Raw genomic sequence first — 18,569 nt, forward strand, 5'->3', positions numbered from 1 at the left:
AGCTACACCATTGATATAAAAACACTGACTATAAGATGGCCTGTAGGCAAAGATAAGGAATACCTTAGATGTACACCATGGCAATGTCAAAAATTTTACTTTTGCATATTTTCCTATCAAGGTTATTATTTGGTTAAGAGCAAAGCTTCATTTCCATGTCCATTGCCGCAGGAGAAATCTGCAGGTTGAACCACTTCAGCAACTTCAGTTTCAAGATACTGTCAGAGCAAACAAAAAATATATAAAAATATGTCACCCAATAAAAAGCAGGTACTCATAAAGATGAATGCGAAAGTACATTAGCAATCCCATCAAGTTGATTACATACCTCTAAGCTCCATGCCTTGGAATGTTAGAAATCCAATGGAATTTTTCAATATTCAATCCCATTCATCAGTTTAACTGCTCCATTATCCTGATCTAAGGTTTCACATTGTACTTGGGTGATGAATGACATCAATTCAGATACTGTCAAGGTAAAAAAAAAGATAAATGACAATATGTTACCTGGTAAAAGAGAGATGGCCATAGATATGAATATCAAAGTACATAGTCAATTCCATCAAGTTCAACACGAGCCATTCCATATCAATGCAACACACTTAAAATAAAGTGTTTACCTCACCATTTTAGATTTTGTGGAAATTTGTTACGATGATTGCAAGTGCTGGAGCAATAATTACCAAATTTTCAATTTTTTATCTGAAGCAGTTACAGAAATATGGCTAAGTAATATTTTCATAAACTGACAAAAAAGGGAGAACAAATATTTTTCATCACTCTTTGTGCTGTCTTAATTGAGCTGCAGAGATGGGAAAGGTGTCATATACCAACATTTTGTACACTATTTCCAGTGAGATACAAGTATTAGATAGAAAGTTTTGCAGAAGGGTTATGCAACATTCTTTCAAGTTCTCTGCTGTATTTATCCATCTGAAGATGGCATGTATAGCAAGCATTCCAGTCTGCTTCTTCAGGCTGGAAGTCAAGGTTCAAATGAAAAAAAATGTCAACTGAATTAAAAAATCAGCTTGAGTTGACATAAATAAAATGGACAAGTGCCTATTCAGAAACACCTAAAGTGGGGGAACTTGAAAATTTGGAGAGTGAGATGTTTCAAATTTGATGACTCTCGACATTTAAAGAATATTCTTTTGACAGGTGGAACATCTAAATTAAGTCATAACTTAGGAGTTTGAGACATAATGCAATAGAACCTCTGATGATAAAATAGATGCACATGACTAAGGGCCTATCTGAGGCTTTCTGAGTCCGTACTTCACAAGACTTAATCTACAACCAGATAATGAACGACTATCTTGTTTCTCTGTTGGTGAGACTTTTTCCTTACATTTTTATTGAAGATAAAATTAAGTACCACATGGCTAAGCTATTACATTATGTCATGATGATGATCAAATCTGTTGAGTGATTCATTTATGAGCTTAAATATTAGCTGGACTGAGTGGCCACACCCCACTTGTGAATATTCAACTCAACAAATCATAAAATGAATGAGTGACAATGCCAAGCAAAATGTGGCATAGAAAATAACTTAAGTAATAACAAGCAATGCAGTGTAAAATAGCATTTCAACTGATCACCAATTGATTGAAACATACGTACATAATTCTGAATATTGCCCTTGAGAAACTGTTACACCTAAAACTTTGCAAGACTCCCTTGAAGTAAATTTAAATTTAACATGTTCCACTCTGACTGTAAAATTCAGTTCATTACTGTAACCTTACTCAGACTAGATCATTTAATGTGATCTGTAAAACTGGAATAAGCATAAAATAACCTGCAACATGGCCTCCATTAGGCAACCAGCTCTCTAGCTCCATTAGGACTGCCACAAGTATAGCTGAAACAACACCATTAATGTATGAGCCAGTTTTTCCAAACATAAGAATTCTTATTCCATAAAGAAACTTATATCAATTTTAAAATTTGGTAGATATTTAGTATCAGAACCAGCTATGGGTGTACCACTTTTGAACAATATTAAAATTACGATTTTTCAACAGTAAAGGGCACCCAACAGTTCAGAACCTCAATCATACAAATCCAATGTCTCACGATAGAAGAGGATAATGAATGAAACCATTGACTACACAGCGAAGAAAAAAAGTTCTACTAGAGAAAGACTCCAGTTCAGATCAAAGGGGATGTAATCGTAAAATTAAATTTCAAAGATCATTACCTATTCCATTGCGTTGAAATTTATCCAAAAATCACACCCCAACATGATAGAAATCCAAGAGCATTTTACAACAGATCTTGCCAATATTCACTTAACCATGTCCAGCATACAAAGCCAATGTCTCATGCTATACGCGACTGATGAATTATAGCATAAATTTCACTGTGAAGAAAAAAAATAAGATAGGTTCCCATTCGAAGAGGTCATATTCATAGAATGTAATTAGAGTTCTTACCTATTTCATTGAGTTGATCTTTATCCAACATTCACACCTCAACGTGATAGAAATTGAAGAGCTTTTTTCAATAGAATACGCCAATTTTCACTTAACAAAATACACCATACACGTCCAATGTCTCATGCTATATGTGATTGATGAATAATAACATATATTACACTATGAAGAAAAAAAGCAAATGGGATAAGGTGCACAATCAAAGAGGTTCTAGTCATAGAATTTAATTAAAATAATTACCTATTCCATAGAGTTGACCACGTCCAACATTCACACCTCAACATGATAGAAATTCAATTCAAGGGCACATCCTTCCTTACTCAAATATCGAACATCCATAATTATTTCCACTTATTTTCATGTTTTAATTGTCCAGATAACGAGATAACTGAGTAATACTGGTAATACCTCGAGCAAAACGAATGTTTCTGTCAACAAAAACATAGGCAGGTAAAGCAACTGCACAATGTTCGCATAGTACAGTGGCGTAGGTTACTTTTGCACAATATGCATTAATCCGTATAAAATATCGTTCATATGTATCCGCAGATAACATTACACAATATTAAAATATGTTTCTTCCGCTGCACTGCTCTTTATTTTGCCAATGAAAAGTAATTCACACTAAAAGGATTATGTTGGTAATAGCATGAAGGATATCGAATAGGATGCTGAACTTGATGAATTTTCACTAGCGCCCCAGGTCTTCACGCGGTGTCTTATCCACAACATTAGGTAAGCCGGCGGCCTATACTTCTTTCAGGGCCTTGCACGTAAGCGTATCCAACCTTGATCCCTACCAACCCCAAAATTTTCTGATAACATCACTAGCGCTTTCAGGTTTCTACGGTAGTAAGTAGAAATGAAATTACAGCTGTTCGCATTCGGAACAATGCTGGAATCGTACGTAAATGTCTTAAAGGAAAATAATATCGTGTTAAATAAATCTTAAAGTAATTTTAACAATGTTTTAAGTCGTTATTGCTAGAAAATAAATTCCGAGTAATTTTCTCCACTGCCCACATTATGTACCCGCAACAGAGGAGGAGCGAACGAGTGTATTCAAAAAATTAATTACTTCCTTCAGCTGTTCTGGAAGAGGATCTGTGGGTAGTCTTGTGTGTGAAGGGAATATTCGGTGGATAATGCAAGATTAGAGATTCGATTGTGTCTTATTACGGTTAATGATGAGTCGAAATTTCGTCACTAGTAATTAGGGAAAATGGCATTGTGTGACGCAGATAGAGATAAGCTCGCTAAACCTTTCTCAAGTCCTTCGGCATTACTTAACATGGCGTTCGCATAAAACTAAACCTCATTTTATCTATTTGTTTGGTTTTGATGACTGCGAGAACCTACATTAGTTGGTATCAGCGCAGTCGTTCCATTTTTTTATGACAAGATTAGCTATTGTTCAATTCGTCCGCCTGCAAGTGCAACCTTAGGAGACTACACCATAATAATATGAGCACCAGTGATTCCAGTTCGCCTGCCACATTAATGTAAGTTTTATAATTCACTGCCCCGCTGAACTTTTCTGCCTCCCTTACAATGACGGTTGGGCTACTTATGATTGTTTTGTTTAGCGATGAAGGCGTTGTTCTTATTTTCATTTATTAGTGCTTATAATTTTATTCCACTTAGTTTTTGGGTCAACCTGAATACAATTACATCTCAAGTGACTTAAATACTTTTTATTTTGCAAGTAGTGTGGAACATGAAAGTCCCGATCCCATTCCTTCGCAGGATTCGTCGGAGGAAAGGTAAATGTTTTCCTTATTCAATTCATTAAATTGGTTATATACTTTTGTTGGAGTAAACTAACAGGCAAGTGGTAATGACTCACCTTTTCCAGCCATTGCTTAACTAACATTGTACTCGGTTATTCGGGTGTCATGGCAGTTGTTGTATTCTTACTTACGCGTACCTTGGTCATGGTACTGCTCGCTTGTTCCAAACTTATGCGTCGAAAAAAATTAATAACTAGCCTTTTCATCGTGCCATTTTGTCTTAGAAGCTTTTGTGTTGGAATGAATGTAATGCAAGAATGTTGTCTAGTAGTCCCAATTCATGCGTGCGCTTTTCTAGGCTCCCAAACAAATACGCATGGTCTGAATTAAGGTGAAAACCTAGTCTCGAATCATAGGCCAAGGCTGACCAGCGGATCATTTCACAAGTAATTTTTAAAATTTTATTTATCATTGTATTGCGATCTCTAGCTCAGTCCATGGTTGACATAACAGCTTCTCTCGATCTAAGTTTCGAAATACTTCAGATAAATTAATAGTTTTAGAATTTATTGGGTTTTACACCCGGCAAAGGATATTTTATGATGTATTTAGTCAAGGTAGAAGTTGCTATGTAATTGCTTAAGCGTGATGGGCTCTTTCACAATTATTAAAAGTTTTCAATTTGAAACAGATTGAAAAATAAGGAGACCAATATTTTTTCCACTTTCTGATCTGTTGCCTGATTCCCTTAGTTATTCCTAGCGAAAAACTGACGGCCTTAACCCATTTGCATGATGTTGATGATAAGTTAAGGGGGTCATTCCATGTCAGTCCATTCCATGTGGACATTTTTGGACACACTCGCCGTATCTTTCATTCCTAGCATAAGGCGTGAATACTCGTAATTTTGGTAAAATGACTGAACTAAGTCCATTGCAGTTTGTTCTATGTTTTTGCCTCTCCTTGGATCTGGTATGGCTATGATGCCTTTCATTCTTAAGAATTCCCTAGCATGCAGAATTTTATATTCACTAACATTAATTTCGGTGGCTACTTTTTTCCTACTCCACGAAGTCGGAGCTAGTGTTAGTAGCTGAATTATCTCTCACTGACTGCCTGCTGTCACCAGTTCTTCTTTTAGTAACCCAACTAGCACATCCATATCACTCGCTTTATCCAGAACTTCTGAATCATGCTCTGGAAGGAAATCTTTATCCAGTACTTTGAAAACTTTTTTGTTCAAAGTAGAACAACATTAATGAGGTAAAACACATTTGTGAAGTTTTTTGTCAATACAAAATGGAGAAAGTTAACTTGTATAGACATGTATCCTGTATTTTGATGTTTTATAAAGCAACGATCGAGTTTTCCCCAGCAATGATGGGTAAGTGCTATGAATTCCTTAAAATATTCTATTTCAAAAATATATTTTTCTTATCGGGAGTAACACAACCTGCACATAAAAAATGTTTTAATTTTTGAACACACATATCATATACTAGATTCATGTTGTAAATATTTGCTTAGATATAGAAAACAGTTAACACAAGCATTTCATCACACTTGAAGGAGGACCCAACACTGACTACCAGAGTCGTGAAAAGGGATTTTTTTTGCATAAAATTTTTTTTAACAACAAAGCAAGCAAAAAGCCATGAATTTTATTTTTACAGTTGGTGGGTCATACCTTAAGGAATGTTAGAAAAAATAATTTAGCTTGATTCACTTCAGGTCAAAATTTGATGTTTTATAGAAACATGTTTTTGACGCAAAATTTTCTAAAATCTTATGAAACATATGAGTTTAGAGAATTTCCAATATTCCTTAGGATATTTTTCAATTATGTTTTTGGAATCCTCATGACTTCTATAGTAAACCTGCAAATTTTCATAAGAATCGGATGAAAACTGTGGCTGAGACAAATTATGTATTTCCCTCTGGAGGTGCAAGTGCCTCTGGAGACTGCATTCATTGAAAAACTGCAGTTTCACCCAAACTTCAAATGGTCGTGAAAAAAAAAACTATTAGAGATAGCCAAGAAATATTTTACACTGTTTCATTCCTACATGGAAGGATGAAAATTGGCAAGTTTCATCAAAATCTGAGTCGGTGGGTGTCATGCCTGGATGAACTGACATGGAATGACCCATGGGCCACCTCTTTCTTCTAAGGCTACTCCTTGGCTCTGTGAAGGGCCCTCTCGTGAGGGATTCTTTGCTTTTTAGATATTCTTGTGATGGATTCCCTCCCTAAGTGAAAGATTCTCCCTGAAGGGGTTAGTGAATCAGAACTCTTAATGTATAACCAGCTCATGAGAACTGTGCTGCAATTTTTGCATTTTCATATTTTACAGGAGCGAAAGTATGAATGGCTGAACCATTAGGGGTGTTTTTTCCCTTCAAATCTTTCTCTTCTATCAACTGAATCATTTTATTAAACTGCAATTCTGCTTTGAGTGATCAAAGGGCACTATTCCTCATTTATGCAATCCATTGTTTGGGAAATATATTCCATTTCCAAACTAGGCTGTTTGAGCTTAAGTCATGGTATTAATGCACTTAAAATTGTATTCCGTTTATTCATACTTTTGGGCCTATTTTGAGCTATAGGCAATACCGATATTCTTACTCACAATAATGAATGTCAGACCTATATCTCATGGAGGGAATGGGTAGTGCCCCAAGCAATTAATGATGGAATGCCATACCCATCACGACCCACTTTAGGAACGTACCCAACCTTTTAATTTGTTTTCCATACATCAATATAGCTTACATAAATAAATAAGAAATACGTGGTAAATTAATAGTGGTGCGACCCAGATTAGTGAGGGATTTGGCCTGCTCTCTAGGAACTTACTTGACCCTTTAATTTGTTTTCCATGTGTACAGTGCAATAAATGTGTGGTAAATTAATAGCAATGGCAATTTTCTAATGAACAACGGCTTTGCATGTAAATGAATATGCATAGAAAACCATGCCAACTTGGTGTACGCTTAGCCCCTGCAATTTCTAATCAAAATTATTGAGTTAAAACTAGCTGGAGTTCTATCATAGAACATAACTCAATGGTATCGTACTTATAAGTACAGTTTCACTACTGTAATAAAAAAAATTGTCTTTTTATTCTAGCTTTAAAGTAATCTTTCTCTAATATTTTTTCTATTCATGTGTGGTCATATTTACTTTAACAGTAACTAATAAAACAGTACAACAAATTTGTGTATAAATAAAACTGTCAATGCAGTTGATTTGCTGCCTATTCATGCTGTGAAAGTGGTTGCTAATTTGTTGAAGTGGAAGGTGATGCCATCCCGCGGAGTTGTGTGCTGAGCCTGGGCAATGGGTGTACCTGCACTATTTAACGCCATCATTAACACAGAGGGGTCAAAGTTTTCTTGAAGTAATGAAACACTTACTTGCAACTTGTAAGTGTTTCATTATGAATCAATTCCACTCCATCTCGCTTGATTCCTCGAATTTTCTTGAAGTGCCTATATCTGTGAAAGCATTTTCCTTGGCAGGGCTCTGGGCAAAAATGTTTAACCATTATATTTTTCTGGATAGTTTCCTGTTCAAATCAGGTTTCAGCATTATGACAGGCTTCTTCGTGCATATTTTGATTTTTATATGTTCACATTTGGCGTAAAAGTTTCTTATTTAAATGTTGGTGTAAAGTCACTGTTATATTGATAAATAATGCCGGTACATGCAAAGTATTGCTCTAGGTTTTGGCCTTGCTTTCCTTGACGTACTGCTGTCAAAATATTAATGTTAAAGTGTATTACGATTAAAATTAGCATGAGTTTGAGGGATTTCATTGTCAAAATGAAGCTACCAATTTCAATTCTACAAAAAAATTATTAGACTGACTGCATATTTCTAAGTTTGATCATGTGCTTTAACCTTTTCGCGCTGAGCTCCTTCGCGGGAAGTTGCTTTTGGCTCTACGAAGGGTTTGAGATTTTCTTTTTCGCCCCATGTAGGTTTTTTTTTCAGGTTCATCAATGTATTCCTTTCATTTTGCAATGCCTGTAGAACTTTTAAACGAAGTTCTACGGATATTTTTAGGGTTTTCAGCAAAACGGCACTATATCATAGCCAAATGAGCTTTTCCGAGAAGAGTGAGGTTATCATCTTCCACGTGCATACTTCTGTAGGAGAATACTTACACCAATGAGAGTACTTAAAATATGAGAGTAATTACCTGGGTAGAGCAGTTCTTATTCCTGCAATGGTATGGAATGCTTCTCACAACATGTGTCTACGTAAAACATTCCCTATTGGTACTTTAAATTTACGAATTTTTAGGATATGCATTAATCAGTATTTATAGCGAAATTCGTTTATTATACCTTTGTATTCTAAGGTGTGTAACAGGTTATTAAAAATAGCCGCTGTAATTTTGGCTCACAACAAAGAACTGAGAGAATCAAACTTTATTACATTAAGAGGGCTTTTTTTCATAGAAGTTAAAGCGGATATTCTATCGAATTTCACCGCAAATGTACACTTAGAATGTTGCTAACAGAATAACGTATATTTTTATATGTAAATCATTACAATATCGCTCCTATAAACTTGCTAGTAAGTTATAAAAATAACAATTAAATATCTAACCTTAGCGTCTCCAAAAATTGTTCTAGGTGATGATCAACTCCGCTAATATGAACGCTAGAATTCCGTTTAAAATTTGGAACCAATCAGCAGAACATACAGAATGTAATTACTCGCATTGATTTTCAAAAAATGTTTCATTTACGTTTTTAGTTATTCCACCTTATAAACAAATAAGTGACCATGAGCACCTTCAGTGAGTGGGACACTGAGAGCCGGGATGGGCCGAGGTAATCCCCACACGGACAATAGGAAAGGGTCGCACCTCTCGCGCCGAGGGACCCCAATGGCGGTTGGGACCCACTTGGCATGCTTGACCGCGAAACCGTGAAAACACGGCCTTTGGCCTTTTGCTTAGAAAAATTCAAGCCGTGAAAAGCCGGCCTTCCTTCTTTAGCATCAGAAAATTCAGGTCGTGAAATCACGCCCTGCGTAGGGAAGAGGTTAAACTCCACCTTTCACTATTTCTGCAAAAGAAAATTTTTCTAAAGAAAATGTCTATCTTTCATTGCTTGATTTTCTCATAGTTTTTGTTCCCAAAACTTGCATTTTTGATGAAAAGTAAGTATATTGGTCCATTTCTAATCTTTTGGAGAAACATATTATTCCTTCATCACTGGGTAACAATTCTAAGGTTGGTTTGATGGAGCTCTCAATTCAATCATCTAATCTTTCCACAGCTACATATTTCTTCTCTTTCACATCCTTCTTTACCTATTCCATACATTTTGTTCGAGGTCTTCCTTTTCTGTTCTTACCATCTACTTGTCCCTCGATGATTGTCATTATTATGTCTCAAGATGTGGCCTATGGGGTTGTTCCGTCTTCTTGTTAAGGTTTTCATGAGGCTTCTCTTCCCTCCTACTCTTCTTAAGATCTCCTCATTACTCATTCAGCCCAATTGATCCTCATCATTCTTCTGTTGCACCACATTTCCTCGGCCTATACCCTTGATTCCTCTGCTGCTGTATTTGTCCATTCCTTACTTCCATAGAGAAGCGCACTCCAAATGTAATTTCTGATAAACGCAAGTTCATGTAGTTATGTAGTACTTTTGCCTTTAACAATTTGTGCAAGTTTGAGAAGCTTTATTGTCAAAATGAAGCTACCAATTTCAGTGATACAAAAAGCATTGGAGACTGCATATTTATTGGTCCATGAGAGTTGCTAAAATTAAAGAAGTTGTTGTAAAAAAAGTAAACCTTGGCACACTTTGATTGGCATGACTCACTGGAAAATCACAATCTCGATCGATGCTGTTGTGTGCTTTGGTATTTAAGCTAGGTTGGTAATTCGAAAATTTAAATAAAGTATCAATAGAATTGAATATGCAGTGCACGTACATATTGTATATCGTTTACCTTCGTAGGTATTTTGCTATGGATTATTTTTGAAAATTTCAAGACAGATGAATAAAAGAAGAGAATGTTTGCAGGCAACTGGGTTTGCACATCTGGCTTAATTTTAGCAACATCTCTATTGCAACTATAAGCATAATATAAATGTAGATGTCGGCTTAAAAATATGCATAAAATGGAACTCGGTCATTCGCAAAAACTCTCTTCTTCCTCTTTCCTCTCCATTTCTCCTTCCAATTCTCATATTTGACGTTTCTTATGCAAGAGAATTGTGAGTAGGAGGACTCACTCCCATGAATAAGTGATCACGAGTGCATCACATGATATGCTGGGCCTGGAGAAGTTAAGTGAGTCAGCACAAATCTGTGACTCTGCTTATGAGTAGATCTGAGCAAAGCACCCAATTTGATAACCCATTCCTCAGTAACAAAAGGTTTATTGCAAACAAACTTTATTGCTTGCTAAATATGCACCTTTTAGCCATTAATTTTGGAAGTTCCAGTCATGTATCTCTTACTCATAAAGAGATGAGTTATCAATTTTGTAAAGTGTGGGCAAAACAGAGATGAAGTCTGGTTTTATTCTTGGTGGTGTTGTAGCCAATGCCTTCACAGTATCACTAATGTGAACTGCCTTCAGTGTCAGCTATGATATTTAGTCTGTATCGATTGATGTTAATAATGCCATAATGAGTGAGCAGGCAATCATCTTGGAGTAATGGTAAAGTTTGGATCAGTAATCGACACTGTTAGAGCTAATCAGCACCAACGTATGATTCCACAAAGAGAGCGGAGCAACACGTGAGTCACATTTAAGGAGTCTCCGCTCTCTCTCTGTGATGGGCATCCAACTCCTCCTTCAAGCCCAACTCACTCTTTCTTTATCTTTTATGTACCTCTCCTCTGTTACTACTCTCTGTCGAGTCTCTAGTACTTCTTTTTAAGGGAGTTCACTTCTTATTGAATCAATTTTTCCAGAGGCTAGCCAAATTATCACCAAGAAGCACCATGAACTTTCTGGATTCTCATATCTCAAATTTTATTCCTCAATAGTAATCTGTAAGAAGGATTACCTAATAGTTTTTTATTATGTACATAAAACACTGGTGGAGTATTCCATGTAAATATCAAGCTCTTTCCTTTCTCCTACTCTCTTCCATACATTCACCCATTACCTCCCTCGTGCCCCTCCTCCCCTCTCAAACGCCCCACCACTATACCTTAACCCCAAGAATGAGAAGATGCTGCAGAGTCATGCATTGCAACTTGCCCATTTAAGTGTGCTGTGTGCGACAAGGCAGTTCTCACAAAATCTTGGTGCTACCTTAACATCATTAATTAACCCATTATTCCCCTGACTGCCTTCGGTGATTTCGTATTTTACGGTTTATTTTGGCCTAATTAAGAATAATTTTCAGAAAAAAAATATTATATTCACCATAATATATGATTTGCATAATGTTGCGTTTACGCAACGCTGGGAAAACTCCGGTAAATAAAAACAAAAAAGAACTTTTCAAAACTTAGGTTGCATATTTTATTTTTCATCGTCTTTTCTGATATAATGTTCGATAATATTATGCTTGAAATTAAACGTAGCACTTTTAACAATATAACTTATCTTTGATTTGCACACTCGAATTCTTCGCCGGGAATTATAAGTATGCCTACAGATGAAATGCATTATTCTCCCTTGACGGGCATGCTGGGGTATGCCATTTTTCCTAGGGTGTCCTGCATGTGGGCACCGATTTTTATGCCTAATGTCATCAGCAGTTGTATTGGAAACGATTTCTTGCCTCAGTAAAATTTTATGATCTCGGACCGAAATTCTAACTAAGGAATTGCTTGGCCCGTGACGTTGGCATAAAATCACCACAGATTCGCCATTGCACTATCAATCCCTTTTCGGAATAGAGTTTTTTTGCCGTTAATCTGGATACGGTAACATGCAACATAATTATTGAGTAAATCTACCTCTCCCAATCCCTGATTGTAATCGTTGATGATATTTCGATTTTCTTCGGAAATCTCCGTGCCTTTTTGTCCTCACTATGGGTTCCATATTTCCGTAATTTGAAGCAACAGCGATGACAGAGTTATCATGCCATCTCACTAAGAGAATATGTTTAGACCCGTCAGACTAGTAATAGAAATCCCCATTAGGTTTTTTTGTCAAATCTCTCAAAGATATGAGTGCGCAGTTTTCCGTTCGATTTTCTCTTACTGTTTCCGTTGAAAAATAGCAATAGGGTGGTTTCCTATTATTTTTTTATTGCCTAAATCGAAAGATTATTACTCCTGGAGTACGTATTTCACGCTTTTAGATTTTTAAATGACGATATCTATTTTTCGCGATCAAATGAAAAGTGAAAAATTTCAAGCGCGCGAAAACGCGACGCGTAAGTAGGAATGAAGGGAAAAAGTCCGTACGACGCATTTCTGGTTCCCCCTCCCGCCTGGTAGGTGACCTTGATCGAGGCTCTGAGCGCTGATAGGACGCAGGATGCTAACGGGTAGCTGAGTACCTTCCTGTCTGGTAGCGCATGGCTTAAAAAAGGTTTATTAATACCTTATCAAGCGAAGAAAACTTTCCGACCTTAGCCAGTTTTAATAGGTGATTATTAAGACATGTTTCCCTGAGCTCTGTGACTCATGCATGCATTGGTAGCCTCTGACGATGCATAACTCCTATCCTCTCGTGTAGAAACTAGGTCCCTGTGACGTCACGTGGAGTGGAATCGCATGGGCGCCAATCTGGCCTTTTTCAAATGAGGATAAAATTTGACCCTTGCCATTCGTCTAAACCGGTATTTCAAAAACCAAATAATTTGTGTATTATGAATACACTAATGGTGGGTAACGAATCGCCATCAATGCCTTTTGTTTTCTTTGATGAAGGAAACTACCCTATTATCACTTAAAAGTTGCTAACAGATTGTAACTGGTGAAGAAATTATCAAAATACGCGGTATGAAATTTTGTACACTTACAAAAATTCAGCAAATTTAGAACAACCCTTTCTCCTAGTGGACTTAGGAGATCCTAGAAATATCACTTTCAAGTTCCGCCTCTCCATATGGAAAAAATTGATAGAGATAGCCTGTTGATGAGGCCAGACACCACAATCTATAACCTACTCTAAATTGTTCCCCACGAATGAACATTTTAGCTGCGTGCCACCTGAAATATGGAACCATTTGTTGGGAAAAGACTTTCAAAAATGCATTAATTTGTGTAGTTGAGAATTAGCGGAGAGCGTCGATATTTTTTCAATTCATCAAACCGAATCCGCATCATACATTGCCTCACAATGCGACATACATCTCCTCTTGGCTTGTCCAATACAACTTAGTGCGCTGTAATATATGATATCCCGACAACATTAAGATTCCAATTATTTTTTTAAAATCTGCCTTACTCTGAGTAAATGTATGGTTATTTATCTCCTCAGCATAATTATTGAGTAGCTCAAAATTAATTCAATTAATTTTCCGCTGAGAAATAAGTGACGGCCTCCGTACTGACAATGAGTAATACGTGTTTATATTACTTTTTCTAGTGATGGGTCGGTTCGATTCCTCGATTCTCGACCAAGAACCGGAATCGAAAACGAGTACTTGCCAAGGTGAAAAATCGATTCCGATTCCAGTAGTACTTCAAACAGCAAAATATACGACCGCGTTTCCAACAGTCATTTGAATTTTCGTGCCACGTAATCGTAATAACAAAACACATATCTTCCAGGGATGTGCGAGTACTCGAAAATTCAAGTCGATCGAGTAGTTGGTACTCGACTCGAGCGTTTCGAGTAGCATTACGAATGTCGAGTCGAGTAGTTAAGGTTACAGAGCTTTCGAGGCTAGTAGGTCCAGCAATCTGCCGACAGGAAGCGCTATCATGAAACTCATGTAATAATGCAGTTTTTAAAGCCGATAAGTCATTCTAATGCCTTGGCCTGGTTGTTTCAGCTTGCCGAATACACTATAGTAGGGTGGTTTCCTATTATTTTTTATTGCCTAAATCGAAAGATTATTACTCCTGGAGTACGTATTTCGCGCTTTTAGATTTTTAAATGACGATATCTATTTTTCGCGATTAAATGAAAAGTGAAAATTTTCAAGCGCGCAAAAACGCGACGCGTGAGTAGGAAAGTCCGTGCGACGCATTTCTGGTTCCCCCTCTCTCCTTGTGAAGTGACCTTGATCGAGTCTCTGAGCGCTGATAGGACGCAGGATGCTAGCGGATAGCTGAGTACCTTGCTGAATGGTAGCGCTTGGCTTAAAAAAGGTTTATTAATACCTTATCAAACGAAGAAAACTTTCTGACCTTAGCCAGTTTTAATAGGTGATTATTAAGACATGTTTCCCTGAGCTCTGTGCCTCATGCATGCATTGGTAACCTCAGACGATGTATAACTCCTATCCTCTCGTGTAGAAACTAGGTCCCTGTGACGTCACGCGGAGTGGAATCGCATGGGCGCCAATCTGGCCTTTTTCAAATGAGGATAAAATTTGACCCTTGCCATTCGTCTAAACCTGTATTTCAAAAACCAAATAATTTGTGTATTATGAATACACTGATGGTGGGTAACGAATCGCAATCAATGCCTATCGTTTTCTTTGATGAAGGAAACTACCCTGTTGTCGACATGGGCGCCGAATACCTTTATGCCAGCCGCGGCGGCCGATCGTCTTCCTACCCGGCGCACACTGGTCCGAAATCGGAAAAAGCTGGAATAAAGTCCAAAATGACCTTTTTGGGGATAGAGACTTGAAACTTAGCGTAAATACTCATAAATCATTACCAGATATAGATTTATATGCCATTTTACATAAATACGAACCTTTAGTGAGATACAGAGGCCCAAACATGACCAATTTTTCAATGCCACGCGAGATATCGTTTTTCCTCAAAAAATCTTTGAATTTATCCAAGTGGTAATGCGTTGGTATAAGTTTTATGGATTAAAAAACGCAATATTCCTTTGATCTGGTGCTTTGCCTATACTTTCAATGACTCTCATCTGTCTGGTTATACAACGCAAAATGGCCGACCCGTTTTTCACGTGAAATTTGACATAAAGTAGACATTATCTTTCGTTTACGAAAAATATAACTCGGAAAATTTGATCCACAATATAAAGTAGAGATTTCTAAAGATTACTAATTAGAAATCTTAGGAAAAAAAGTTTGTGACGAAGGAAATAAGAGCGATTTTTCAATCGCGCGTCAAGGCTCAGCTACACGCCGCGGAACTCTTAAGGCTCGGTTACTGAGGCCGATTTTTCAAGTTTTTTAAAACATTAGTCTTGAAATTCATCAATTAAAGCATGGATAATCGTCTTCATTGACTTCAAACACTAAACTGAGGATGTTAAAAAGGATTATGTATAGATCGACTAGATCATTTAGCGCATTACTCGAGTGAAAATACTAAGGATTGGATATTTTTCGGATCCATCCCACGCATAAGAAATATGCGTCGGGTATTGAAGTAAACTGAAGAGATTAAGTCAGCATGCTTAAGAGAGAGAAAAATGAACTGTTTCCGTGAAAGGCAACAACCGATACCCTTTTTCCCTTTCCACATTCGCCGAGGTGAGTCGCGCGGAAGGGGGAGTTTTCACACCACAAGGCTCTTTTAGCCTTCTTTATTACTGCGTCCGACCGATGTGATATTCATTTGTAGCGTTTAGTTTCTTTCGTGAACTGAAAAAAAGGAAGAGATTTTAAGGTTGATTAAATGACGTGAGAAGTATAGAATTTTTTTGGCTCTACATAACTAAAGTTTAGTTCTTTAGTTCGTTCGCTTCGTCCACTTGAATTCCATGAAGATTCAAGATCCAAAAAAATCGTTGATATAATTTTTAATAAAAATTCCAAAGTCTCTGAAATCTTGCAATTTTGGTAGGAAAGTATTGCCCAGTCACACAAGTGTGTAGCAAAAGGCAATTTTCTGCAGGCAGTAATAATGTAACATGGAGACGTCAAAACCTGCTGGCTGAGTATGTAGAATAATTGGTTTTTCTGCTTGAGAATTTGAAAGGGCCAAGTATTACATGATTCATATACGTACTACAAATGCAATCTTTATTACAGCTATGAAAATTTCTGTACTCAGGGCTCTCCCTTGTAGTTTGGATACGTATATATGGTCGACATATTATGAGTGCCAATATTCTAAAGTAATACCTATCATGTAACACTACTTTTCAGGTATGTTCTGTTTTGAAATTTAGCTATTATATTTTAATTACATAGTGATGATATGAAAGATGCTTTTGTCAACTGACTCTTGCACAGAGTAATATTTTTTAAAGTGGTTTTCTTATTGCCTGGAATTAAGTGATATTTTTCTTGGAGCCTATGGCATCAGAATCGATGGAATCAGTATCGGTAGAATCGGAATCGAAATTTCAGAATCGGGATCGGAATCAATAAAACTTTGGAATCGACCCATCACGACTTTTTTCACGCAGAAATTCGGGACTACTACGGAGGTAGATTCCATTTTTTCACATTTAGATGAACCTGTTTGTTCTCTGCATCTTTTACCTGGGCGTGCGCGTTTACTGGAAATTTTTTCTTTAGATACTACTTGAGGAAACTGCGATTTGCCTTGCAGCACCTCCTGCAATCATTCATATTTGAAATACTGAGAAGATGTAATCCCCATTGTAGTTCCAAAATTTAGAAAATATTATACATCGCCTCTCGTGTTAATTTATATTCTTCAATTACCTTCTTGACGCTTCTTCTAAAGTATACGTCTGAGGCGTAGAAATAACGGGTAAAATTTTCTTCACTTTTATATCTGAATGAAACCCCTGGATGTATTATTTTGCAAAACGCCGATAAAAAACTACTGCGGTATTATTGATATAATTACTGGATGAGAGATAGAGATGCATTTCAGAGGACTATTTAACTGATACAAACCCAACTGAGGCTAGATAGCCTTACATCACCTAAGCGATAGAAGAAGAAAATAGGTGACTCAGGATTGCACGGAGAAAATTCCAAAGAGTGACTAGAGGAACACTCCACCTTCCATCACAATCCTGCTTCAACTAATACGTTTCTCACCCTATCATTCTACTGTCTCTGAAACTGAATGCATCGAAAGCTGAATTTAACGTCTACTAAGTAATACTTCCATTCAACGACATGGGAATGACATTGCCCTGTATCGGTTCCACGTGTGCGCGCAACAGTTCGACTCTACGAAGTACCAGAGTGTTCGATGTAACATTCGTACAGATGGCCATCTTGGAATTTTAAAAAGCCATTCACCCTTTCCTTTGTAAACTCACAACCTGTGAGTCCCAAAAATGCAGCTAAACTGCCTCCAAAAGACTACGTTGTCGATTAAAAGCCATACTAACAAGTTTCCTTATGCTTTGAGAAAAGCCCTCTGGTCTACCAGAGAATTCCCATCGTTGCGTAAACGCAACATTATTTACAACAACCATATTTATACCAGTAATGACGAAAGTTCGTGACAAAAATAAACATGATGAATAAAGAAACTTAGAACTAAGATAAAGCATTACCTCTAGTACGATTACTCAATAAATCTTGGTAAAAAATCATTTACAATTTGTAGTACTTCAACGCTTCGAAATAGGCAAATTTCGAAGTAAAACAAAAGCTATTATTTTAATGAAAATTTTTACAAAACTAACTGAATAAGAACGAAAGGTACTTCAGAAATTCATAAAACCTGAGAAAAAATTACCCTGACGCAAAGGTTTTTTCTGATAATTACGATTCAATAATGTTGCGTTTACGCAACGCTGGGGATTAATGGGTTAACTAAACATCATGAGATGCATAAGCTTCAGTCGAGAAATTGTTGCAGTCTTCACTATTCCATGTGTATTCTAATCTGGGTGTGCATGTTGTACTCTTCCGTTTTACCTCCCCGGGTGATGCCTCATCCTCACTCCACCTCTGAATCCCGCTGCTGGGAAAATGTCATCTTCCTCTCCTGAATTCTTTTGGGTGTCCTTTGATCAATGTAATATTTCTTGGGAATACTTGCACATATTTTGGTATATATTTTTATTTCCTTTGCCTATATCCCATATTTTGGCACATATTTTTATTTCATTTCCCATTTTTTGTTTTGTTAATGAAATATGTTAGCTTTTAAAGAGTAGGTAATGAAATACTTAGGCAGTTTCTGGGATTGCAAACTGGTTGAGCAGAAATTGTGGCATCTATTCTTGTATTAAATGGTAAAAATCATGATGGCAGTCTTATTTCTACTCATTTTCCATTTTTAGTTTTTTCATGAGAAAAATTGAGAAATGAAAATAGGTCATCCGTTTCATATGTTTACTCCTTATGTGCCAAATATAAGTACACTGGGACTAGCTACGGTGATAACTTTACGGAATCACCTGTTTATGTGCCAGCT

General features: G+C 36.8%; 1 protein-coding gene across 5 annotated transcripts in view; it reads left to right on the forward strand.

Moving 5' to 3' along the window:
- The first annotated feature begins 3,246 nt into the window (after nucleotides 1-3,246).
- The window catches only part of LOC124156986 (protein Aster-B-like), a 130,356-nt gene continuing 115,033 nt past the window's right edge, over nucleotides 3,247-18,569 (forward strand). For 2 of the 5 annotated variants that reach the window (XM_046531428.1, XM_046531430.1), the window contains exons 1-2: nucleotides 3,252-3,943; nucleotides 4,148-4,204. In XM_046531428.1, the coding sequence (XP_046387384.1) occupies nucleotides 3,906-3,943; nucleotides 4,148-4,204 (95 nt within the window). In that variant the 5' untranslated portion in view covers nucleotides 3,252-3,905. Of the gene's footprint in view, nucleotides 3,944-4,147; nucleotides 4,205-18,569 lie in introns of all 5 variants that reach the window. The other 3 variants (XM_046531433.1, XM_046531429.1, XM_046531432.1) reach the window with 3 other exon arrangements.

The sequence above is a fragment of the Ischnura elegans genome, chromosome 4 (genome assembly GCF_921293095.1).
Source record: "Ischnura elegans chromosome 4, ioIscEleg1.1, whole genome shotgun sequence".
Taxonomy (NCBI): Eukaryota; Metazoa; Arthropoda; class Insecta; order Odonata; family Coenagrionidae; genus Ischnura; species Ischnura elegans.